Source organism: Dufourea novaeangliae, unplaced genomic scaffold, assembly GCF_001272555.1.
Source record: "Dufourea novaeangliae isolate 0120121106 unplaced genomic scaffold, ASM127255v1 scaffold16, whole genome shotgun sequence".
In the NCBI taxonomy this organism is placed as follows: domain Eukaryota; kingdom Metazoa; phylum Arthropoda; class Insecta; order Hymenoptera; family Halictidae; genus Dufourea; species Dufourea novaeangliae.
The window spans coordinates 1087583-1113624 of record NW_015373891.1 but is presented as its reverse complement, the minus strand read 5'-3'; the positions used below and the strand labels follow the sequence as shown (position 1 = coordinate 1113624).

General features: G+C 39.1%; 1 protein-coding gene across 1 annotated transcript; it reads right to left on the bottom strand.

Moving 5' to 3' along the window:
- Positions 1-9768: 9768 nt before the first annotated feature.
- On the bottom strand, positions 9769-16744 carry LOC107188650. The gene is made up of 6 exons (XM_015576980.1): positions 16634-16744; positions 14224-14346; positions 13854-14148; positions 13347-13528; positions 10777-10914; positions 9769-9867 (listed from the first exon to the last, which is right to left on the bottom strand). Exons 1-6 carry the CDS (start codon positions 16742-16744, stop codon positions 9769-9771), a joined length of 948 nt encoding a protein of 315 aa, XP_015432466.1.
- Positions 16745-26042: the final 9298 nt, after the last annotated feature.

The window sequence follows — 26042 nt, the reverse complement described above, 5'->3', positions numbered from 1 at the left end:
GTGGGCAGGTCTATAGAAATTAGGATAAACTGACCTTCGAAACGAGAAAACAATCAATTCCACGTTATCATGGTCAGCATTACCATAACCTGCTATTTGCTGATGCAACGTGCCAATCGTTCAATTTATCAGACTTTCTAATTATCTCCCATATTTCATAGACTCGTACAGTAAACATTAGCGCACCGTTCTTTGTCATTGGCTTCATTAAATAGTTACGACTCATTCAGAGAAAGAAAGAGTAAACGTCTCCGTTAAACGATTGTAGTTGCAGCGCCACAGGTGTTGTGCAAATAGGATCGACAAATCGCCGATACGCGAGGGGAGAAAGGTGAAAGGGGATCGAGAATCAAAAACGATTCGATTGATTCTATGACCTGTATATTCGTGATTCCAACGAAAGTTAGGTATCGCGTGAGAATGATAGCATGCACTGCAAAGAAAAAAATTAAACCTTCGGAATTAATAACAGTTTCATTTCAAGCTTTTACTGGTCTTATACAGGGTACCCTATGTCATTTCACCGTTCAAAAATTCAAAACATTTCTGTTTTTTTCTCTGTTTGTTAATTATATGTATTCGGTAATATTGTTAAGTTTTGAACTTACTCGAGATCAACAATTATGGTTTCGTTCACATATTCATGGAATTACAATTTATTATTTATGGGAATGTGCAGTTTGTAAAGCAATATTTAACTGTAAAATTTTTTAAATTTTAGAAAATTTAAAATATTATGTTATATGTATATAAGATAGTTCAGAATACGAGTAAATACTTCGATAAATTATATTGAGAAACAAGTTGTATACAAATATAAGTATATATGTAGATCTTATTTTCAGTATTTGCGTAATGATATTTATAGAATTGGAATTTATATTTATTTCAAGACCACATTTGTAATAAAAACTTGGAACGATTTTCTTGAACTTGACTGCAGAGATTGCACTAACTAATCAACGAAACGTATACGCGATGTGATACATTATTCATGCGAATTTCAACTTGTCGTAACTATTACAATATGGAGAATAGGATCAATGTCTCTTTAACGTTCTGTATCCAAACATATGGCCAATCAACCTATCGAAGCTTCTCACACTCCTCCTAAGTCATTCTGTATAAACAATCTAAATAAATAAACTTATTCTAAAGTATCGTTCAATAAAAATTTTTTAAATGTCTGGAAAGAAATGGACCAAAACTGTTAGTTTCTTATTTCAGTGAAAGAGTGCCATTTATACGAAATATTTTTTATTTACGTGGCTTTAGAAAGTAATTCTCAATTTGTTTAGCTCCATTTTTCGAGTGTAACGACCTTGAGGAATTGACGTTTACAAAAATTCTTTTTGTCTTTCGAACACCACGAAAGTTCGACAGACCATTTCGTCACCGATTCAATACAATATTACTAGAAACGCATACGAACGGTACCGTTTTCTTAAACTCACGATAACGGTCCGTTTCACCGTGTCTACTCACTTTTGTTTGTTCTCCGCAAACACCTGTTGCGCCAGTCCTCGATGCCTTCTTTCGCGAAACCTTATGCAATTCCTCCCTATTATCCGGTCGCGTGGAATAGATTATCGTCTCGAAGAGCTACTGGAAACAGCGGGGCAATTTTCCGTGAAATTATTCACGTCCTGAAACGAATGTCCAATTCAAATCGTTCGAAAATTTTAACTTCCTATACAGGTTACGATTAGAAGATTGGTGAACACTTTATTGGTCGGTTGCCTATTTAATAGAGGTTTAAGTATCAGTGCTTGTAGACAAAAAGCCTATTAATTTACTCTTATATCAGGATTACAGAAGAAATTGTTACGTTACCTAATGGAATTGTAAACCTACCTCCGTGGATAAAATTCAGATTAAAATACGAATAATATATGTTTCTAATCCAACGAGAAAACTTTGAAATACCGAACATAACGATCTTTGTGGATAAAATTGGAATTAAAATATGACAGAATTATATTTCTAGTCTTAGTATTTTGAAACACCCAAGACATACCGAATTTACCGATCTCCGTGGATAAAATTGAAATTAAAACACGAAAGAAATATATTTCTAGTTCCAGTACATTCAAACACCGAACACAGGCCGAATTTAAAAATCTCCGTAGATAAATTTCAGATCAAAATATGACAGAAATATGTTTCTAGTGTCAGGACCTACTTTGAAACACCGAACACAGACCGAAAGCAAATATCTTACTAAACGCTCCAGCACGAAGGAGCAGAAGAAAAAGACACGCAGGATGCAATTTAAGGTGTCACTCACGCGGCGATCGAGCCCCGTGTTTTTCTGACGACCGACAAAACTGGCTACAACGTCACCGAATTCGTTCTTTATTCATAGGAGTCCCTTGCGAAATCCTGTGGCCTGTTTAAAGAATAATTAGGATCCTCGATGCAAATATTCCTACGAAAATTTCGGTCGCGGTTTGTATAACAGATCGTGCTCTGGTCTTATGCAAGAATCTCGTAATGGATTACGAAACCATGACCATCGGTCCTTCGACCTCGATAGGAATTTAGGAATAGTAGGTTAGTGGTACTTCGGCTGAATCGACCCAATGAAGACGAAACGTAAGAGAACGCAGAAGAAGAAATAATGAAAGTCGTATATATTTTCATTCAGGCGCTTCAGTTCACAATTAACCCCTTGCCATACGATTTTTTTTTAAGACTTCACTCTCAAAAATTACTTTATCGTTAATATTTTCCTAGACACAAAAGGAATTCTATTCTTATGGCAATTGTTATATTTATTGTAAACCTTAAATGTTAATACGAGCGAAACAGCATTTCACATTGACTCGAAGAAAACGAATACAGGTTTATTAAATTCAGTTGGAATTCGTTATCTCGTGTCTGACTCGATGTCCAATCTACTGTTGTCCAATTGATTCGAAATTTCTCTTATAAAGAATATAATTAAAAATTGAAATCTGAGTTTGGGTGAGATTGACCCGAACAGTGCACGAAAATTTCAAAGATTTTATTCTTTTTTTTTTTTATCCTTCAGCAAGGTAAATCAATTTTCCACTTGGTTACTTGTTCCTTAAGTTTCGAGAACTCGATTCACAAAATTCTATGTTTGCATAAACATCCGCGGTCTAATCGGTTAGATAATGATAACTATCGCGTGGAGGGTACTTTGGTTGACTAACGAGCCGAACAAATTGAACGGTAATTTTCGACCCGATAGGCGATCGTTTATCATCCTTCACTGACTCACCGAGACACTTACTCATATCCAGCATATTATTCCTCGTTATCAGTAATCGCCTCGGGCATTAAAGTATACATTATCGACCTTTCGAACAAAGAAAATAGCTATCCCAATCTTTCAGCCACGTGGTTCGGTGAATTGTCCCGAGAAATATCACTTTCCGTGTGTTTCGCGTGGAAACGTTCGAAAAATTCTCTGACACGATTGACACACGTCTCTCTAAGTCGCGGGCGATTTAGCACAGCGGAACGAACGCGAACGTGTCGCAGAAACGCGTAAGGACAAGTGCATCTTGCCGGACGGCACGACCGACACTAACGAGATGAGTTTCTCCGCCTCCCGGTGCCTCGAATCAGCCTCGAAGGTCGTTCGTATTTTTACGAAAGACCTTGCTCACCGCGGCAACGGAACAAATTTACGAAATTCCAGCCCCTCCCCTTCCCCTTGTTCCCCTTTGACGTGGTCCTCGTGGCCGCTGAATCATCGGGCGGAGGAAAATCCCTGGATCGGACGTGGATCCTCATCTGGTACCGCCAGCGACCCTGTTACACGGAAAAATTGGGCAATTGCGCATGAACGCTGCTTACGTAAAGACGATGGAACTGGGTATTCGGTCGGTCCAAGTAGTTTTAACGATTGATGCCTCTTTTCTTCGCAGTTTTCTTTTTCTTTCCTGTTCGTTTATAATCTGTCTATTGGGATTAAATAATTCTTCTGTCTGGTGAAGCGCTGGCCAAAGGTCACCAAAAAGATTTTTTGGGTACAACTTCGTTCGGAGAGCACGGATGCATGTCAAAATTGATTTTTATGCAAAATGAGATCTCGTAAAGTAATTCGTAAAGTAAAAATAATCATTTATGTATCTGTTTTGAATAAAAGGAAACATAAATGATTATTAATTTATACGAGTGATACGCTAGTTTAGATTAAAATGTGGGAGAAATGTGCCCGTGAGGGCAACATTCCCGAGCGGACTCGGTTGCCCATCACTGTCCTAAGAGAACGCGAATGGCACCTGGCAAGACGCAAACCGCCGAACGCTTGTGTACAGTTTAAACAGGTTTTCAGGCGACTATGCTTCCGTCGTACAACCGTTGAGTGTCTCCAGTACTTCATCGAATACATGATTTGTATTAAAAGCGAGAGAGGTAAATTTAAAGCAGCAATTTTTCGTATGATATTCACACTTTTTCCTAACAATTATTGATACTTTCCTTTTGAAGGATGGTTCCCTTAGAACATATACCTTGCTCCTTTATTACAGATTGCCTTCTGAATGATAGGTAAATTGTTCATGATAATTATACAAACACTGCAAATAGCTGCGGTAATTCTGCTTCAAGATAGAAGAGAAAGTAGTCTTCGAAGCCCTGTGAGTGCCAAAATGATTTTGAAGTGTCGTTTCTTTGCCTTTATTTCCAATTTAGGTAACAGGAATTAGTTTGATGTAACTGAATTAGACGAATACGGTGGGTAATCAAATTTCGAGATATTTGGTGCAAAATGTTCTGCAAATTCACGACTCTTGAATCCAAGTTTCGACCGTCCTTCTTTCCACCATCCTGAAGAAGAATTATCAGAGCCATTTCCAGTGTTTCTGTAATTATTTTGAACAGGGTATCTATTTAAAAGAAAACTAGTTGTATCATCATTTTACGAAAAACTGCCTTGGAAACCTTTGGGACAGACTGTGTATAGTCAAGACATGCCCGACACGTTAATTAAGCTGGTCTTATTTCATACAAAAAATATCCTGGAGTTAGATTGTGTCCCTCTTATTCAGACTGGAAAGTGACAAATATATATTATTCCACTGATTTCCTAAATGTTCAGAGCCATTTCCAGTGTTTCTGTAATTATTTTGAACAGGGTATCTATTTAAAAGAAAACTAGCTTTTAATATTTTATGATAAAGAGTATCATCATTTTACGAAAAACTGCTTTGGAAACCTTTGGGACAGACTGTGTATAGTCAAGACATGCCCGACACGTTAATTAAGCTGCTCTTATTTCATACAAAAAATATCCTGGAGTTTGATTGTGTCCCTGTTATTTAGACTGGAAAGTGACAAATATATATTATTCCACTGATTTCCTATATTTTCAACCAATTGTAGTGTATAAATTAGACCAATTGTAGTCTATTCAGGTTGTCCCATAAACAATGTACCGGTCTAAAACTGAACCGCACCGTCAGTTGAAAGGATCGAGCGTTGACACATTTTGGGCCAAAGACAGCATCGCGACGATTCTGTGTAGCAGTCAAATCAACTGAACTTTAAGGAACTTTGTTGCCAATGTAGTAATAAAAGAGATGAAGCAACGTTCACACGTGTACGACGAAATATTGTGAAACCAGTTGCTCAATTTATACGATTCTTTTTATTTTTTCTTTAGCGGGTATATGTCATCACAGCTGGTTTACTTGAATGAAGACCAGCGACAATAAGGCGGAGCACTTTGCCCCGCGGATAAAAGGAATACATGGCCAGTGAGAACCATGAAAGTAGAACATACATACCACGAATCATAATTATCCGTAATTCATCTCGTTTTATCGGTGCCACATGGATATTTAGAACTAGGTCGGGCGTTTCATCTCTTCGGGGGACGTCCACATCGTCGCGACGACCTCCAGTTGCATAATCAGCTTCATTTGCATTTCTATTGCTAGACGAACGAGACAAAGTTCGATCGATTTTTACGCCTATATTCCCGACGAAGGACACGATGCGCCAATCCATTCTAGCACCAGCCTCGTCGTTCTTCTTTTTCACATCGTCTCTGAGTTTTTAACACCCTTCAATGGTGCAATTATTCAAATCGACGACCTTTCAAGCTACGTACCCGGTGAGATTGCAAATCGTACACTTTCTAAATCATTCCGGGGAAAAAAACACTCGTTTTGGATCAGATCAGAGTGCAGGAGACCTGGGGTTGACATTTAAAAAGAAACGTTTCAACCCTTCCGCGATTAAATAAAGTTGCGTAGTACGATAAAAACGTGTATACGAGGTGTGTCGAAAAAGTGAGGTGACTGGTTCTCTAAAAATAATTATTAGCAACTTAACTACTAATTAACATTATCTCCTTCAAGATAGTTCACTTGGTAAACCATAAACTATATGGCTTAGTATTATAATATTTATTAACAACTCAACTGCAAATTAATCTTTTCTCCTTCAAACTAGTTTCCTTGGTAAGTCTCCTCAATTTTTAGACACACTTCGTATTCTTTTATGTACCAAAGTACTCGTGTTTTTTAATAAGAAATTTGATAATTTCACTTCGTATAATAATTTCACGTCACATAAAAATGGACCTGCTTATAATAATCGATGACTTTCATTATTCATTTCGAGCGCTAAAAATATTAACTTATATAAATAGCTAGGTACTAAAGATAGATTTTGTGTATTCAACAGGTTTCAGGATTATCGATATGCTGATGACAGAAGTAAATCAGACTTTTACTTGAGATTTTAAGTATATTAAAGAGACAGAAACGACGTGACCTAAAGAAGGTTGTATACGCAGTAATAAACTTCCGCCATTCTCATAAATATCCATGATACAGACTAATCGATTTTTGATACGTCACCTAGCCCGTATGCTTGCTAAACTTGCAGGAATCATAAAATACTTTCTAGTTTATAAAGTGTTTCATTTTAAGTATTACATTCAGTTATCATTAATTTATGCATAACTTAATTGCATAATTTTGACGTTTAACTAGCAGAGGACAAAAATGAACATGCAAAATATACCGCCGGAATAGTTATGCTACCGATATCTGATTGCATTCCTTTTCCAAGGTTGTAGTTTTCTTTTCGATCGAACGTTTAAATAATCCTTTCACCGGACACGGAAGTCTGTCAGACCTCTTAATACCCATTTCCTCGAAATTCATTTATCACGTTGCGCGATAAGCGACTGTTACGCGTGCAAATTAGTCGTCGATCATCGAATGTTACATAAAAACCAGCAAATCAGTCGTCGAATGTTACATGAAAACCAGCAATTTTATTGTTGTCTGATTCGTCTTGATTCGAGTATCGAAAGGATCGGGTAACTCTCAGGTATAACGATTCAGGATTAAAAAATTATATCCAATTTATTCTGCAGTCCAAGTTTACAATTTTCACAGTTCTTCCTGACATAGGTTCGGTAACGCTAATCAACAAGGGGTACAAAAACTGACGGTACACCTCGTTGCACGGTAATCACGGGGACAGGTCCGATAATTGCAGAACATTGAGCAACTTGGACCTGCGTGCTAATCAGGTTCTACAAAAAGTGCCAGAAACGCAATTCACTTAACCCATGCAACGGTCCCAAGATTGCGTAGTCGATTTCGAAGATCGAAATTTCGAAATTACGTTTCAACGAAAAATATAATTAGTCGCGGTTCTGGCATACTCACGTAGTCCCATTTATCTAGAAAGTGTTTACCACGCGAGTAACAATCATTCATCGACATGACAAATTGCAACGCTAGCTTTTTCTCCGGAAACAAAAAACAAACGATTAACACGCAGAGAGCGATTCTCGCATTACAGAAATATTAACGCGAGTGGTCGAACACAATTGGTAATTTCTACAACACGTTCTTCCTGCATGCGTCTGGGACGGTTGTCTGGCTGGTTTCGTAGGAAGTGTCACGGATTAAGTAAAATATTACATTGCAATATACTTCCTCGTCGCCAACACGCGACCACGGAACCTATCGTTCTCGCAAACGTGTAATTTTATGGCAGTGCGGCGGAGAAAACGAAGCGATACCTCAGCCGGTTGATGAATGATTCACGCGACCTATGACGGAAATTAACGCGACTGTCATTTAAACGACGATCGTAATCGTCGAATGTCTTTATAATTCCTTTGCGTGTTTATCTTGCCGGTTTGAATTATCGTTTCTTTCGTAACCTATATACAGTTCCTCTCATTAATATTTGCGTCTTTATACACTGAAACTTAGTTTCTGATTTACATTAGAATGTTTAATTATTAACCCCTTGCCTCATAACATCGAATCAGACACGTGATGATGATTTCAAACTGAATTTAATAAACATGTATACCATTCACTTTATTTGAGTCGAAGTGAAATTCTGTTTCATTGGTATTAATATTTAAGATTTAGAGTAAATGATACACTTGCCTTAAGAATAAAATTCCTTTTGTATCTGGGAAATTGTTAACGATAAAGTAATGCTTGAAGGTACAGTCGTCAAAAAAATCGTATGGCAAGGGGTTAATAGATCGGAAAGATTTATCACACAATCAGACTTTCACATTTAACCGTATAGTAAAGTCACTCATTATTTATGTTATTGTTTCATTAAAAATGACCTATTAGTTTACATTTATCCCACGCATTGAAGTTACTCGGACGATGCTATACTGCACTATCATGCGTTGAAGTCTCTCAATTCTACTCTACACGCATTGAAGTCTCCAACTGCTGAGTTGCGATCCTACCATGCATTGAAGTCTCCTAAACATCGCCACACTGTTATACCAGGCATTGAAGTCTCTCCCATTCCATGACGCTACTCTACACTCGTTGAAGTCTCAAAATTCTTTAGCGCAACTCAATCATACATTGTTCGATATTACTATGAAATCTGTTTTCACGATTGTATTCTAGAAAATTTTATGACACTATTTACTATATTCCTGGTCTTTCAATTTATACCTTATCACGAATACTGAAATATACGGTTTCGGTATTAAAAATGACAGTACAGTAGGACCCTGCATAATAATACATATAATGAAAAAACTTTACGTTCTTTTGGTCCTAAAATGAAATGGAATCCATATTGCATTCTGTTATATTAGAAAATACTTTTCATAAAACACGAAACGTATCTTTCCTGTCATAAAGAGTCCTACTGTACTTTACATCAAATTTTCATTTCTTATTCTTACAAGGTCCCTAGGTGTTACATTGACTCTCCAATCAGGTTTAGCATAGTGATAAAGCTTGGAATTCTGATTTTCTTCAGCACCCCTAAACTAATGTTCATACGCCACTGAAACGAATATCGTTGACTTCAGAATTCGAAGCTCTATCGTTATATTAAAACTCATTAAAAAGTCAGCGTAAAAACTGGGGATCTCACTTTTTTAGAAACGAAGTACGATCAGGTAAATGCTTTCCAAACATTCGAAGATATATACAAATCTAATACCACCACGATATTAATGAGAGTAACCGTATAACTGTCGCTTACATGCAATATTCTTCGTATAAAAAAACCGTCCTCTCCAACGAATTACTTAATAAATACCGCTACCACGTAGCTATCCTTCTAATAACTCTTCGTACTAGTTGGCGAACATTTTTTCAATTGCAACTCTACGTATCTGCGTTACGCAGATTATGTTCGCGGTTCTTTGGAGTCGTCCCTTTGATTAATCCTGATCGATCCCACGTCGACCAATGTTCCCGTATAAATCCCTGAAGTATTCATTGAGCTATTTCTGCGCCAGATCCCTAGCTATCCCTGGAGAGGCCTCTTCTAGTTCGGATTGTCGGATGGTAGACCCTTGATGGCGAACGTACCGCGGAAGAACGGCTTGAAAACCTCTAAGACTGTCTGTGTTCGGCGGGCTGAATTCTGAAAATCGTCAAAGAGATCGGTCTTCCCTGAAATACCATTCCTACCCTATCGATTCATGCGTGGATCAACTAATAAACATTTAACACGTTAAGCGCCACCATTTTAGAAAAATTATGTTGCTTTTGATCACTGTTATATTTTTTTTCTATTAATGTTTTCTAAATTCCAATAAGTAATAATTGTATATTCATACCGTTTATTTTCGATAGTTTTATGTTCTAAATCCGAAATTTTTATGGTATCATAAAAGTGAAATCTGTCACTCCATTTATAACGATGCGGGTAAAAAAAGAAATGTTGGCCACCGAGGTTTTCTGAACAATTGGGCCACTCTAAAACTATCCTTTAGGGATTGAAGACACATTGGGCCACCCTTCTTTCATACAATTATATGTCAAAATTGTATGTTTAAGAACACAGGCAGCCGAATTTTACTTCAAAGCACAGTATCCAAACTAACACAGGTGGCCAATTTAGCCCAGAATGTAACGTAACGACGCTTAACGTGTTAATCGATACACAATTTCTGAAAGCGTCGAGATTCACGCGTCGAGTACGTCGCAGCATAGTTGATTCGCGACTAACTGGCACGGAAACCCGTGTATTTTGCAACCGCGATCGAGTGAAGGGTGACACGTTTACGCCGATTAATCGATCGGACATAAAAAGAGTAAAATAAAAAAGAAACGTTGATTATATCCGATGGAAGCTGGAGGTAAAATCTCGATAACGTCCGATCATATGTGACTTTCGAACCGGCCAAATGGTTTCATCCCATTTCGATCTCGATCGAAAAAAAAAAAAAATTAACGATCAAAGTCTCCGCCCGAACGAGTCTCTCGAAGTGGCACGAACGAGTTTTCACTTCGTGGCGGGTGGGTGGGAGCATGATATTTTTAAACTTACAAGTATCACGCTACTGAGGATTTTGCTGATATTGGTGACTAGGGTGAAACCGCTGCCGAACGCAGCCGACGGTACGTCCAAGGACACTCGGTTCCTATCGAACTCGGGGATATCCTCCGTGGTGGTCGTGACCGTTTCCTGAACACAGATAAAAAAAAACACAAGATAGCCAATGATAGATCTCGCCTTTCACAATGCTCAGGAATCGATGCAAGTATACCACAGGCGCCACGCGAAAGAAAGAGGCAAGATTGAATATTTCCCTCGATTGAACGCGCTCACAGACACGTTCAACGATCAATGTGCAACGTTTAGTTTTTTCTTGAACAGGATACACGCTTCGAACGCAAGTAGATCGATCTACGTCTAGAATCTATCTATAGTCACTGAAACTTCACTTTCATATATACGTATATATATGTCTATAGAAAATATTTATCGCTGAACGTCACGCGGTGTGTCTACTTTGTATTACGCGATCTATTACTCTCGCCGAAGGAACGAGTTGAATAAAAGAAATAATTACAAACTACCTTTCGAAATAGTATCTACGATGCTAATACTTTAATCGACTTAAGTAAATAAAATTGACTTGAAGATTCATAGGTAGGGGATGAGGATGGGACAGAGGATGTCGACGGCTCTCGAAAAATATTCTAGGTACACGGCTCGTACATAAAAAAAATATGCTCTTGAGTTTATTTGACAATATCAAACATCATCATCATCATCATCATCATCATCATCGCCATCCATATCATCGTTGTCATTAATACTTAAATGAGTTTAGATACTGTATTTACACATCGTTGACACAGCGTCGAAGGTACTCGAGACAGATCTCTCGGCGTAATGGCTACCTCCTAATTCTATTTACAGTTTGCGCATCGTTGAATCGATTCACGAGGAGGGGAGAGGACATCTCGATGGCATTCGCACCGGAAGTGGCGAGACAGAAGAAGGTCGAACGTAGGGGAACAACATCTTGCTTGTCACGCTAAACTTAGATTATTGACGAAGGGGCTGAGCGTGTCACGTAGAAAAATAGAGATAGAGATAAAGAGAACGGGGGTGGCTAGTGTCCTTGGCATTTTTATCGTCCCAGCTAAAAAGAAAAATCCAATATCGTACAGTTCAGTTCGTCGCCTAAGCAAAGCTTACTGGTCGCGGGTTTTAGCGTGTGCTCCATTGCGTTGGAGGTTTTTTTTTTGTTTTTTTAGTTGGCGTTTTTGTTTTAATATTGCGTCAATGATCCTCTGTCAAGCGTTGGCTGCTCGATGGCCCTTTTGGACGTGTCCAAAGTCCAAGGTCCAACGGTCGCGCGCCCCCATTAAGCCGTATGAAACGCCAGTTGTGGATGATCGTATTGGTACTGTTTACGTACAGACACTCATTTTAATCGGCAGCTTTAGTTACGAACAATGGAACGGAAGAATGCTTGAAACGAGAGGAATTCCCCTTATGATGGGACTCCCCTCGATCCAAAGCGTTCTAGCGCATGGAAGCTGTTTCACATTATTAGTAGCGACGTGCAAGCGTTTGATCTTCTTATATTAAAAAGAACAATAGGAAAGATTAGAAATTATCGATTATCCATGCCACAGGTGAGTGGAGCAACTTTCATTTCGTCGCGAACGAAGACTGCAACCAGTTAATTAGATGTATCCGCTCGGCTACGAAAAGACATTGATTACCGATGCATTGAGCAACGCGAGCGAGGGGTTAAAGGAGGCCATGCCTTCGATCGTTCTTATCTTTTATAGAAATGGAATGTGGTTGCTGCATGCGAGTTATACCGGACAACCTACAACGAGTCGGTCAGTATTGAAAACCGTTAGATAAAACTAAAAGGATAAGAAAGAACTGGTAGCTATCTATTGCTTCTGAGTCTGCTATTAAGTCTGGAGGCATACTCTCAGATTCCTACGACCACTTCAAAACAAATTTTATAAAAAAACTTTCGGTCAAACGTTAAAGATACTTGCGTTCATATGAAATTTGATGAAAAAGTATTGGCACACATACACGGTTTTAAAACAATCTTTGAAGTGTATTATAAAAATTTCTACCATCTTACTAGAGGTTCAATTATAGTAAACTCTAAGCAATATATTCACTGTCATTACATTTGTCCTTTGTTCAAAATATCCTATATAACACTACAGTGTACCAACACTATTATTATTAATACTGTACATCATTTATCGTACCTTTTTCTGACGTTACATTCAATCTAGTACTTTGTTCCCAAGGCATGACCTTGCGTTAACAAAAAGTTGTGGCCGCCAGAACCCAATGAGTCAATTAATTGAAAAAAATGGTTGCATGTATCCAAGGTTTAAATTCATTCGACTATCATATCACCTTTTAGTCACCAGAATAACAGAAAGCAAGATGGTAAAACAGAGAACCCCAGACTTATTACCATTAGTCATTCGAGCACAGACATTAATCCTCGCGACGAAGAACAGCATTCACGGAATCAGGTCTCAAGCAGTAGCTACGTCGAATCCGATCGATACAGAGAGATATACAAAAAGAGAAAATAGAAACAGTTAATTTGATCCTACCCCTCCGCCTAAATTCCCAAACACTCCAAGGTTCGCTCCACCGCTGGAAATTGAAGCGTCCGCTGATGCGGATGCTGGGCCATGGGTTTGGCTCAACGAGGAAAGGCTGCTGAGTTTCGAGCTGATAATGTTCCCTATGATCCCAGCGGTGCTGCCCCCTCCGGCATGGTCACCTGAAACTCCTAAATTTGACAAACGCATCATGAGATTTAAAATGCAAAAGCTGCAACACGTTACAGTATACTTGGGCCTATTTGATCTTCCCCTAGAAGATCGTGATCACCTGTTCACGGAAATCAATATTATTTTTTGGAATACTATTTCATTCTGGAATTTTTAAAAATTGTTTCCTTTAATTATAACGTTAAACATGATTAAGTTTAATTCTCTTACAATAAGTTCCTTCTGTTATATGAATGTATATTGGGCGAATATACGCCCGTCTCAATAAACTATTATTATTATTAAAATTTATTTTGTTACCTAGACTCGCGCCAGCTGACAGACCTCCGTCGGTTTTCGCAGCGGAGAGACCAGTGGCGAGGGAGCTAAGTGGCGCCAGTTTCGAGGCGAACGCTCCAGCCAATCCGCTCTTGGCGCTGGACAGGAACGTGGTCGCGCTGTTTATCACCGGGCCGATACTTCCAGTAGCTGCCTGAATTTTCGCGGAGACTAAATCGCTGATGAACTTGGTGGTGGCCGAATGTTTCGCGTCGATACCGAACGCTGCGTTCTTCACTTTGTTCGACTCGTCCAGCGCGGACAGGGCTTTCGTCTTAGAGTCGATGAAGGAATCCAGCTTCTGGAATTGAACCACGATGTGAGAAATAATTCTGGTTTAACGGAGACTTTAATTAGACCGTCCGGTATATCTTACGCCAAAGACGAAATTGAGGAGCCCATTGGAGACGCCCAGTTTTACGATACCGATCTTCCTCTTGTCTCTGTCGGTCCTGTCGTCGTCCACCGCCTGATCGTTTTCCGCTTCCACGATGTACACCTGACGGTCGTTTGATTGATTTAATTGAAATATACATCGATTGCTCGTTCGAAGGATTGGACGCGACAGGCAGACTGTTCGAACGAACTTGGATTAAGTAACCGGAGAAAGGGGAGAAAGGAGAAGATAAAGGAGACTCCCGTGATGCCACGACTTCCGTGATTTCTTACACATTAAAACCTTTCTCATATTATAGTAATCGATCGTTGAATGTACAAGAAATTTATTCAATTACAAAGAATAGAAAGTATGAAGTTCTAATCGCGTAGGAAATTCTATGATCGTATAATTCTTTGTAATTAAGTGGGTACTTAATAAAGTAAGGACTGAATAAATACCACTAGACAAGAACTTGAAATTGTTAGTGATAAAATTTGTGAATTAATAATGAAATTGAACAATGTTTCGCCAAATAAAATATAAATTAAAATGATAGGGTAACCTGATATTTCTATTCAATTGTTCTTTGCTGTATCGTGAGAAAGGTACACTCCCGCTTACAAGTTTTAGGACACTTATCAAATATGCAGTTGATATATATGTTATACCATCTTATCTTGAATTTCAAAATATCCAATCTATTTGGAGAAATTTGTTAAATTTATTTTTACCCTCGAAAAAAATTATTCCTCTCGATTAGTTAACTCAAAAGTGGTCCCAATCCGTACTGGATTTTCACAACAAAACCCTTGGAAATATGCTTTTCTAGATCTTACATATAACGTCACACTGGTTGTTAAAGAACAATATTACGAAGTATTCTGAAATACTTTAGCCTGAAACAAATATTGTTTAGAGTATATTAAAATTTAATGAACGACGCTTATGCTAATATGAAGTGATAAATATTGTCTGATATATATATATAATTTTTACAAAACATCACATTGTCTTCATCCAGACCAGGTGTCCTAATACTTGCGAACGTTAGTGTGCATCTACCCCATCAACTACAAATGTCATTTAATTAAAATTCACGGTTATAAGGAAACGAGAACCGATTGTACAGTTGTGATAGATTGAATTACAAGGGAGACAGAGGCCAGTGTCTCCGTCTACGCGACCGGCCACGTGCGCGCGGGTCAGAATTTTCGTTACGCGCGCGTATCCGGCTCTGCGTGTCTGCGTTCGTGAAGTTAGTCAACCACTTTCTCTCTCCGCTCGTTCCTCGAGATCGTGGTTGTCTTTTTCCGTTCGACGTTCCGTCTCTGTCTTTCTCTCCCGGTGGTTATCGGTAGCGCTTCGTCCTCCTGGAACGCGACGAAACGCACGACACATCCTCGAAAAAGTCGACGTCCTCCGAGAGGATCGAACGTTAGAGGCGGCACGACCACGCTGCCTCTTCGAGTTCACTTCGCGCGGTCAGACGTCGAGATAATAAAACTTTGAAATAGACGCTTTCACTTTCGCCATTCCCAACACGCGTCCTGTTTATGAGTTACATTTTGATTCCGTCGACGCCTGTGGTTTTCGCGCGATACGTAACGGTTCGGTCCCTCTTGCTATATTGCAGCAGTTGCTCGATTCTTTTCCGACGGTAAACGCATATTTGCTTCGATCAACGAGAAATACTTTTGAAAATTTAGAAATTTAGATATTGACTAATTTCTTCAGTTTCATATAAAAAGTGCAGACGATCTGAGAAAATGTATTTTCGTAACATTGTAATCGTCGTTGTAAGAGTGTATTGACAAGTCATTTTGACTTGCTTGGTAGGTCTAGTGTTAGAGAAATTAACTTTGAATTGATTGTACCGAAAAGATGATTCTGACTCAGTGATCATTTATGGACTCAAGGATTTTCTTGTTTAATTTCTTACGATCGAGAATTTTCTACTGGCCAGGTTAAAAAAGGATTGAACTCAAGTTATGAACTATAATTCAGGTTAGGAACTCATTACTGGACTAGTGTCGCCATTAATGTGATGTCATAATTAATAGATAAGCTTTAGTAGACTTAAAAAGGTACAATAGGTACTTGTCAAAGTTCCGTTCAGTGAAAGAAACGTTTTACATGGAAAACGTCTTAATCCGTGGTGCAGTTGGGTATGTCTCAATTTGCAGTTACAGTGACGACAACATTGAACGATTGTTACGGGACAGATGATTTCAGAGATGTCCGGTGCCCACAGAATTCCATTAACACCGATGTTACGTCACGAAAGCATTTAAAGGAGTACACTTTCGATTTCGTTTCGGCCGCTTTCTAAGGCAGCTCAAGGCCAGATTGTTTTCATTTCGATGTTTCTTCGATCGATCGGGGCTGGGTAAACACGAAATGATCTTACCTCGTTTAGGGGGCTGAGATCCTCCGATTCCGTTTCCCTCTTAACGATCGGACTGGAAGCGGCGAACGCCACCAGCAACGACAGGCCAAAGAGCACGCAGGTTATCCTCATTTTGTCTTCTTTGTCTCGTCCGTTTCCTGCGATTCGGTGTGTTTGTTCTAAATGGGAAAAATCAACGTGAGTCGTCAGGCGAAGAGCAAGCACGAAACGTTAAGGAAAACGTCGAGCCGAAAATGTCAAGTGAAAGGATGACCAAAGTGGTAAACGTACGGGATCGATGGTAAAAATTCGTTTGAACAGCCGCGACCGCCGCTGCGTATCGGTAAAAACTAAACGTCGTGTCGTGTGTGTCGCCAATCCACGACCGGGTTTACCCTCCCAGACTACTGTGTAAAAGTAAAAGTAAACCTGAATCGTATGCACTAAAATATATCCAGCGTCTGACAAGATTCTACAGGGTGGAATTAAGGTCGTATGTCCAACAGACGGCGTTACTGAACAGCTGACAGATCGTCGGAATGACCGACCACGATGACAGCAAAACGAACAATTTACCTAACGATCTATATTACCGAAAAGGAACACTGACGGTGATTGTCGATTGAAGATCGAAGGTAGAAGAGTTGACAGGTGTAAAAGAGGTTTTTTAAAAAATTAAAAATATCTAATTGGATTTTAGAATATGAAAGTTATACAGGATCTATATTTACAGAAACAAACACTAACGGTAACTGTCAACCGAGGATCAAATATAGAGGACCTCACAGGTGTGCGACAGGATTTTCAAAAAATCAGAAATATCTGATTCCTCTTTGAAATGTCAAAGTTACACAGGATCTATATTTCCAGAAACAAACACTAACGGTAACTGTCAACCGACGATCGAATATAGAGGACCTGACAGGTGTGCGACAGGATTTTCAAAAAATCAAAAATATCAAATCCCTCTTTGAAATGTCAAAGTTACACAGGAACTATATATCCAGAAACAAACACTAACGCAGATTATCAATATTGAAGATCGCAGGTAGAAGAGCTGACAGGTGCGCAACAAGTTTTTTAATAAAGTCAAAAATATCAAATCCCTCTTTGAAATGTCAAAGTTACAAAGGATCTATATATCCAGAAACAAACACTAACGCAGATTATCAATATCGAAGGTAGAAGAGGTGACAGGTGTGCAACCGGTAGTAAATTATCCAGCGTAACCGAAGCACAGAGAACCCGTCGAAGACGCCCACGTGGTTAGAACCGGCGTAAAAGTAAAGTGACTTCGCGATTCAGTTCGACGAACAACTTACAGGCGGAGCGTGAACGTCGAGGTGCGTGAGAGATGTGTGCTTGACGGAGCGCGAGCCTCGTTTGAGGACCACAGTGAAGGAGATCCCGATGTCTTTAGCGAGCCGAAGGGGAATATGAAGGCGAGCATGTGTGCCCCTTCGAGAATCGAGAATCGAGCTTCGAGAATCGCCAGGCCTCGCCTGCGGCCCGCCACGGGTGGGGCGGGTTCGATTTCCTCCGCGAATACCTACGCAGCCTCGGTTCTCCCCGGCTCTCGAAATCGGCCGGATCGGTATCGCGGGAACCCGTGGCAGGGAACCACGCGGCGTGGCGATTCGCGGTGTTACGAAATCGTGGATACAAAAGGGGAAGATGTGGATGAAGTGGCGTGGTACGAAGTGAACAGGTACGATTGGGATGACGATACCTTGGGGGAGGCGCGTTTGAAAACGCAACTCCCGCGCGAACGACGGGATCTTCACGCCCATCGGGACTGGTGGGGCGAAATTGAAAATGTCGCAATTTCTTCGGGCGTGAAAGTAGGCGAGATAGTGAGACCAAGGGAGATTGGGACATTTGGATTGATTGGCGAGGGAAGGATGTCTTTGGTGGCGTTGGTGACATCTTCGTTTGGAAGCTGGAGTTGATCCGACGAACGTCTTAGAGTTGCAGTTTTTGACGGTACTGTCATTGGTAGAAAATTGGTTGATCGAGGGAACTAAATATTTGCAGTGAAAATTATGAAGATACTGAACGTCTTTATTGGAGGCTAGAATTAACCATATTCACGTCCCAGAAGTTCACTCGATGAATTTTACGTTTTGATGGTATTATCCCTGATAGAAAATTGTTTAATCCAGGGAACTAAATATTTGCAGGAAAAGTGATGTAGATAATGAATTTTCTAATTAGAGGCTGGATTTAACTCTGTTTATGTCGCAGTTGTTAAATATTAATTCGGGATTTCGATATGGGTCAGAAATGACTCGACTACGCCTTTCGCTGGTTCGTTTTCCGAATATCGGTACAGAATAAAATGGTGACGTAACGATTTGGAGATGGGTTCAATCGCCTCTAGGCGTTGAGAAAGTTTCCGGAAACTTATATTATCATATCTTCTTTTTTTATTTAAATCATATAGAGTTAATACTTTGTAATCTTATTTATACAATTTTCTACAATTTTCACATTCCAGTTAAGAATACCTTCTTGTATATTCAGTAAATACACGCGTGTACTGCCTAATTTTTTAATATTTTCGTCGAATATGAGCAAAACTTCTATTTCATTTCCCACATCTATATTCCACGGTGCTTTGTACATTTTATTGCGAATATAAATAATTTTCTGTCTATTCTCAATAGTTCGATCAAGTGCTTGCTGTCAGGAATAGTATTCTATTAACTGAATGGTTGCGTAGATTGCAGGTGTTGGAATTAGTAACACATATTTAGGTTCATCGTTTATTGGACGTTGGAAGTAGAATTTAATCAAGCGTAAAGCTGACGATTAAGTCTCGAGAGAACGAGGCCAGATTATTTAATGACGATCAGGTGGCATTTGGATTGCAAAGAGTTGATGCATAAGAATTTGTCATGAATAGCTACCTATTGCGAATCGTATGTATTTGTACAAAGTATTTAAAAAAAAGTGTCCAAGACTTTCAGTGCTTGTAGTATTCATCTCTATTTTAAAACCTTAAAATCTTAAACCCTTTTTTTCAACACCGTGTAGAATATATTTAAGTGTGTTGATTACAGTGAAACGTAGACTATTATGAGGATTTATGAAAATTTCTGTTTGATTTATAATCTCTTAGAATTCTTAGTGAATGCAGTAGACGTCTGCGCAATTTTCATTTTCTCACAGTAATTATAAAGATCTAGATCGGCACAGATATCTGCAGTGTAATGAATTAGAGGCAAACATGCAACGTAAACTTTCCTAGTATTACAATTTGTACATTAGTGGCCGTTTTAGTATTTATAATAAAAAATATACATTCCACATTTTCGATAACATGCGCATGGAAGGTTGAAAACCATCAGTTATACATTATTCAAGAAAGAAGATAAGGTAACGAAATCTACAGGTCCATGGTGATTGTCTTACCGTGTCTTTGAGATAAGAATATCAATGAATCTAATGTAAAAGCGAAAGGCCCTGTTGTAGGTTTCCTACTAAAAGGTTCAAGGGTATGGTTCATTGACATTCAGTAAATATTCTTCAGTGTACCAGAAAACCTTCCCCTTTATAGGAGTTTACAGATACCTAATAGGGCAATAACACATAAACTGTAATGTTCATAGAATCTTGTTGATTCGACCACAGTGTGAAGTTCATTTCATGTCATAAATAAATAAAAATATCATAGGTTGGTATTTTTGTTTTCTTCTGCCAGAAAAATCGCAGAAATTTATATAAAAATAAGAAAAATTCTTGTCAGAAACAAATGGAACAGCAACTATTAAAATTAACATTCTTCCAAACTATCAAGAAATGTCACAATAGGATTTCAACGATTCTCTAAATATTACGTCACGCATTACACCCATAAATAACAAACAATCTCGATTTGAATTTTCTGACGCAAATATACAAAGTGCTAAACGTGACATTAAGTGTGTTAATTGTGTAACATTCGGTTCCTGCCCATTTTTCCACGAGCGTTTCTCATCTCACTCCTCCTACCATTTCCCCAACATTTCAATACTAATAAGGAAAGTAAGACCAGTCCCGCAGCGTTATATAATTTCGCATTTATACGCGACACGACGCATTCAGGCCCACCGAACGCAATTTCTCACTTACAAAACCGGCGAACCGTTCGAATTCGTACGTTAAATGTTCTCATCGCCTCGGCTATCGAACAACGAACACCATCACCGCATATACACCGTTACAGAAGCATTTTAGAAGCACTGGGAAAGTGCAGACAACAGCCACTTTCTCGCAGCATCATCCCATACGACGCCGAACCATCGTAATGCCCATTACGTAACCGTCCAGATTCATGAAATTGGACCGTTCCTCTTTCCCGCTTTGCATATCACGAATAGGGTTGCTAACTTCTTTTCAGTTAATTCCTGGACATATTGCCCAAAACTGAAATATATGTATATATAATTATTTATGCATATATAATGTAATTTCACAATATTATCCACTGAGAAACCACTTAACATAACATACCTAGTATTCCGAGGACATTTAAAAAAAAAAATATGTAAAATATTGTAATACAGTTTTTTTATGTTCTTTTTTTTATTTTAACTATTTTGGAGTGTAGGTGATATTGGTCGATAGCTTTCTCTGAAATTCCGGGACATTTTGACATTCAATTTGGATTCTGAACAGCAACTTCAATTCCTGGACAATCCTGGACGGTTGGCAACCCTAATCACGATACGATCACATTAACGGGCTCGTGACGAAACGTCACATCGCTCCCGTTTATATCGTCGCGATGTAATAGCGTTAATTAAAAACAACGACGAGCCCCGTAACAAGCCACAACATTGTTCCCGAGCAGCCTCGTAACGTTCCTCGCGCAATTAAACGCTTAACTGTCGAGACATTCCCGCGCTTTAACCTGTCATTTCGTTCCCTGAACCGACGTTCTATCGTCCGTTCAGGCGTTTTTCTTTCCGTCAAAAGCCGCCGACTGTCTGATTATTTTAATAGGATCATGGCCTGAAACGGGATTTCCCTGTAATTATTGTGTTTGGCTGCGACGAACGGCTAATCTGGACGAACTGTACTTTCGCCTTGACCATAATCTTGAAGGTATCGTCGATTTTCAGGTCACCTTGGATCGAGAAAAACGGAGGGGGAGTGGAAAAGGGCGCTGTCTATATTAGCTCTTAATATTTAACCTTTAGAGAACGGGCAGGTTTCTTCGTAACCTTTATATTTTTGAGTTAGAATTGAAATATTGTTGTTATAATGTAACAAAAAAGTCAGCGACACCTCTGGAGCTTAGAAATAGATGTTCCACCGAGTACGGTAAGGAAAATAGAAAAGTTGCACAGGACCTTTATATAATTACAAATATCAAAGAATTCATTTTTTATTTCAGTTTTGGATGAGTCTAGTAGTCATTTTATAAAAATTATGTTATGAAAATATATTTCAAATGTCATAGGTAAAAATGGTAATCAATAGACAAAAGGGAATTTTCGTGTGGAAAAGATTGTTTTTCACTGTATTCTTGCTTACAGTCAGTGTGATGTAGTAAAACAATTATCGGTGACTCGAAACATATAAAACTAAACCCCAAAGTGTAAATAAATAGTTTTACTATAATTTTGCAGTCCGGAAATGACGAAAAAAAATCGATACTCAATTCTCAAATTGCAGCCACTTTGTAAATTTTCAATATTTCAACCCAAATCTGCTACCCACTATAGCTATGCCCGAATAATGTAAGAATCTTTCAATTTTTTTTTAATTTTAAATTAACAGAACGACCAGCATCACGGCCACTAATTAAGCAATTTTTTTGGAGGTGGTCGACTTTCATAGGCTCTAGCGTCATTTTTATTTCACATTTCCAGATCTTGTGGTAGCAATCGAAAGTTCTGTTAAATTTCCAACTAAATTTATAATTATCAAAAATTTGCTGAAGCCACCTCAAGTATCGAGTGTGACAATCTTTGTAGTCACGGTAATTAGAAATTCTCTTCGCGATGGAACGTATAGATCGGTTCACTAGAAATAGAGGAAACGAAGATCTCTGATCAATTGGATCGTTCGGGAGCAACGTTGTCGCGAAATTCGAAAGCGGCGCTCGCGTACTCGCCCCGATAGAAAGGATCAAGGACACTGGGGTTTCTAGAGTCGGTTCTCCGGTGCACTTGGATCGGCTATCGTTGTGGGCTAGTTCGATCGTCGCCGCTGCGGAACGACCACGCGGGGGTCTTCTACGTGCACGCGTTACTTCATACGACGCGCTTTACTTTTTTTTTTTTCTTCGCTCTCGCTTGTGATGCGGTTGTGCAATCGTCACGATTCGCTTCATCCGTGATTTACATGCGCGGCGAGCCAATGAAGTCCTCGAGTTGGGGAGAAATTACGAAAACTTCCATGTCGGGAATCGCTGTGGGACTATCCGTGGTATCTATTGGGTCAGTGCAAAAGTTTTAGGTGGTTTATGCGGATGATACGATCGTTATGGTTTCGTGGAAATAATGAACAATTATATTAACATACGGGGTGTTGATAGAAATGTGGGACACTTTCACAAGGTGGATTCTACATGTAGAAGTGACTTGGGAACATCCCTAGAGTGAAAATATCTTTTTCTGTTAGAACTGGCATGTATTTGTAGAGAATTGAAGACTGTTGAACACGGATTTTTTTGTTTTTGCTGAAAAATCGTTCGAATGGGCGAAACAGACTTCTTACGAGTATATGTAAAATGTCTTATTGAAAAATGTTATCCCATTTTGTGTAATGTTCCAGCTCACGAATTTACAACTAGTTATTATTAATACTCATCACGTATCGAGGAAGAGGTCGATTTGTTGGGAATATGTTACGAAAGTGCTTTTTCATGGCCGAGAACGATGCTGGTTTATATGGGAACAGCCTCGGATCGGAATATACATCATGTCAACGCAGGAAGATTATTTTACTTGGCAATTATATTGTCCAAGGCTTTAGCAGAGAGTCAGTACAGATTCAAGATAGAGCCCAAACAGGATCTCAGTACTGTTAAGGAAAATGTATTCTAAGTTTACTTGCATGCAAAATAGTTGTTTAGTAACCCTTAACTGGTGAGGTGGGACATAAGGAACTCAATGACTATTTTTAGAATATTTTATTTTTATTCAGTGGTTACTTAAAGAGACGCTTGTTTATTTCGATGTTCTTTTTACATAAGAATGCAAGTTAACTAGTTGTGCAATAATTACTAAGATTTGTGTAATAAGTAATAAATAATAACATTTTTACCTCACCCGTGAAAAGTAAACAATGGTAAACGTTCGACCTAGACCAGGTAAAATGTTTGAATAATGTCATTATATGCAACATAATTACCAAGATGGAAACCTCAGTGTCTGTCACAGCGGTGTACGTAAATATTAATTATGTGCTAAGAAATATAATAAAGGAGTTCCATTGATGTTTCGAATATATATCACACGTTAAGCGTTTAAGTATTGGCATATGAAATTTTCACGTTATAAAACTCTTTTTTTAGCGTAACCTCTTTACCTTGAAACATCAGTTACGTCTATGACGTAGAGATTGAAATAATTGTCACGTATCGTGTTAAATGGTCTGTCATGGAAATTAAAATGATAAAAATATACAACGGATAATAGATCTTAGAATCTAGAAGTAGATCTAGAACATGTAAATGTGAATGTGACGCCATATAGATCGATTCATAAAATTATGCATGACTGTAGAATGAGAATTGATGAATGGGCACAGTTATTTTGTCATCTACTTATAAAAAAGCTGAAAGAAAAAAAAAGGTGCCAACAACACGCGGTATTCCCAAGCGGTCACCCATCCAAGTACTAACCGCGCCCATCGCTGCTTGACTTCAGTGATCGGACGAGAACTGGTATTGTCAGCGAGGTATGGTCGTTGACGTATCTAAGCAATTCTTAACCTGATCACACTTAACCTGTAATTCACCCTCTGTCGGAAATTAATATCCAACTGATAATTTGACGAGGTCAAACTATAAAGTGTTTCCAACCAATCAATACAACTAAGAAACTATGAATACAATGGATTTGAATTATTTGGGACACATCGGGACTAGCGTCCTTTGGTCCGATTAAGCAGTTGCCCCAATTATGCGAAGTATCATATAGGTCAATATAGTATATTCAATTAGGTTTTGTTCTTTGAGCTTTATCCTAAATAAACGGCTACCTCGATTAATTAATAGCCCAAATAAGCGGAATTCACTGTATTTCAAATAGTGGTGCCAAAAATGACAGAAAAACCATCGAACGTACTGGTACGCTTACGCCACCTCCTGCTACCCACGATTGCTACTTGCTACGTGGGTGATATCTAGCACTTTTCCTCAATTATTTTTAAACTATTGATAAACGATACGGAACAACACATCCCACCCACTTAAAGGTCCGCTACATTTGTCTCCTCTCAGCGAGGCCAATGTCCTCATTACCCTGATGACTCCTCCGGAATATCCCCGCGATGCGATCTCTCCGTCTAAAAGCCAACTGTCAAATCGACAGGTTCCGTGAAGCAACATTTCGCAGATAAGTATCACCATCTCGAAAGCGCGAGCGCTGTTTAGAAAGGGAGCCAGAGCGTTTCGCCACACACTGGTAAACCTCAGAACTCGTAAATGAGAAAAAAAAGGAAGGAAAAAGGAAATAAATGATTGGACAATGTACGGAGGTCTAAAGGGAGCCAGAGCGTTTCGCCACACACTGGTAAACCTCAGAACTCGTAAATGAGAAAAAAAAAGGAAGGAAAAAGGAAATAAATGATTGGACAATGTACGGAGGTTAGAGTCGAAGCGCGACGTACTAACCAATCATGCTCAGCGATGCAAATCATCCTCGTGTACGAGGGGAAACGCTGGTAACGACGCGTGGTGGTAACAAGCTGGGTAAGTAGTACAGCTATTATGTGGTCAGACCGTTCATGCTCTGCGCTGTGACACGTGGTGCCACACCGCGACCGAACGCGTAAACGCAAGAGGTATTTTAAACCGCGGATTGACGACGAGTAACTTTCCAACGGGAAAGAAAGAGACAGTGCAACGAGCCGGTCAATGGACAGCGATGGAGAACCGACAGAGACGAGTGGGGAAATGACAAGATTTCTGGTAATTCGTTTACGATGAACAAAACAGGAGCGAGTTCATCGGAGAAGCCGGAAGACCCGGTGGTTTATATAAAACATTGGGTGGTTAATTCAAACCTAGGGAATATTGAGAAGTGTATGGAAAATGGATCTAAAATGCAACTCTGAAATGTTGAGGGCTACTGGAAGAATTCTTCAGGCCTTTGAGAAAATCCTTCAAGACCTCCTGGATTCCCATAGGTAACCTTCTCTTGGGATCCTGAAAAAATCGGTTAAGGAATCTCTGAGAGTCCTAGAAGAGTCTTCTAAGAGATTTCACATGTCC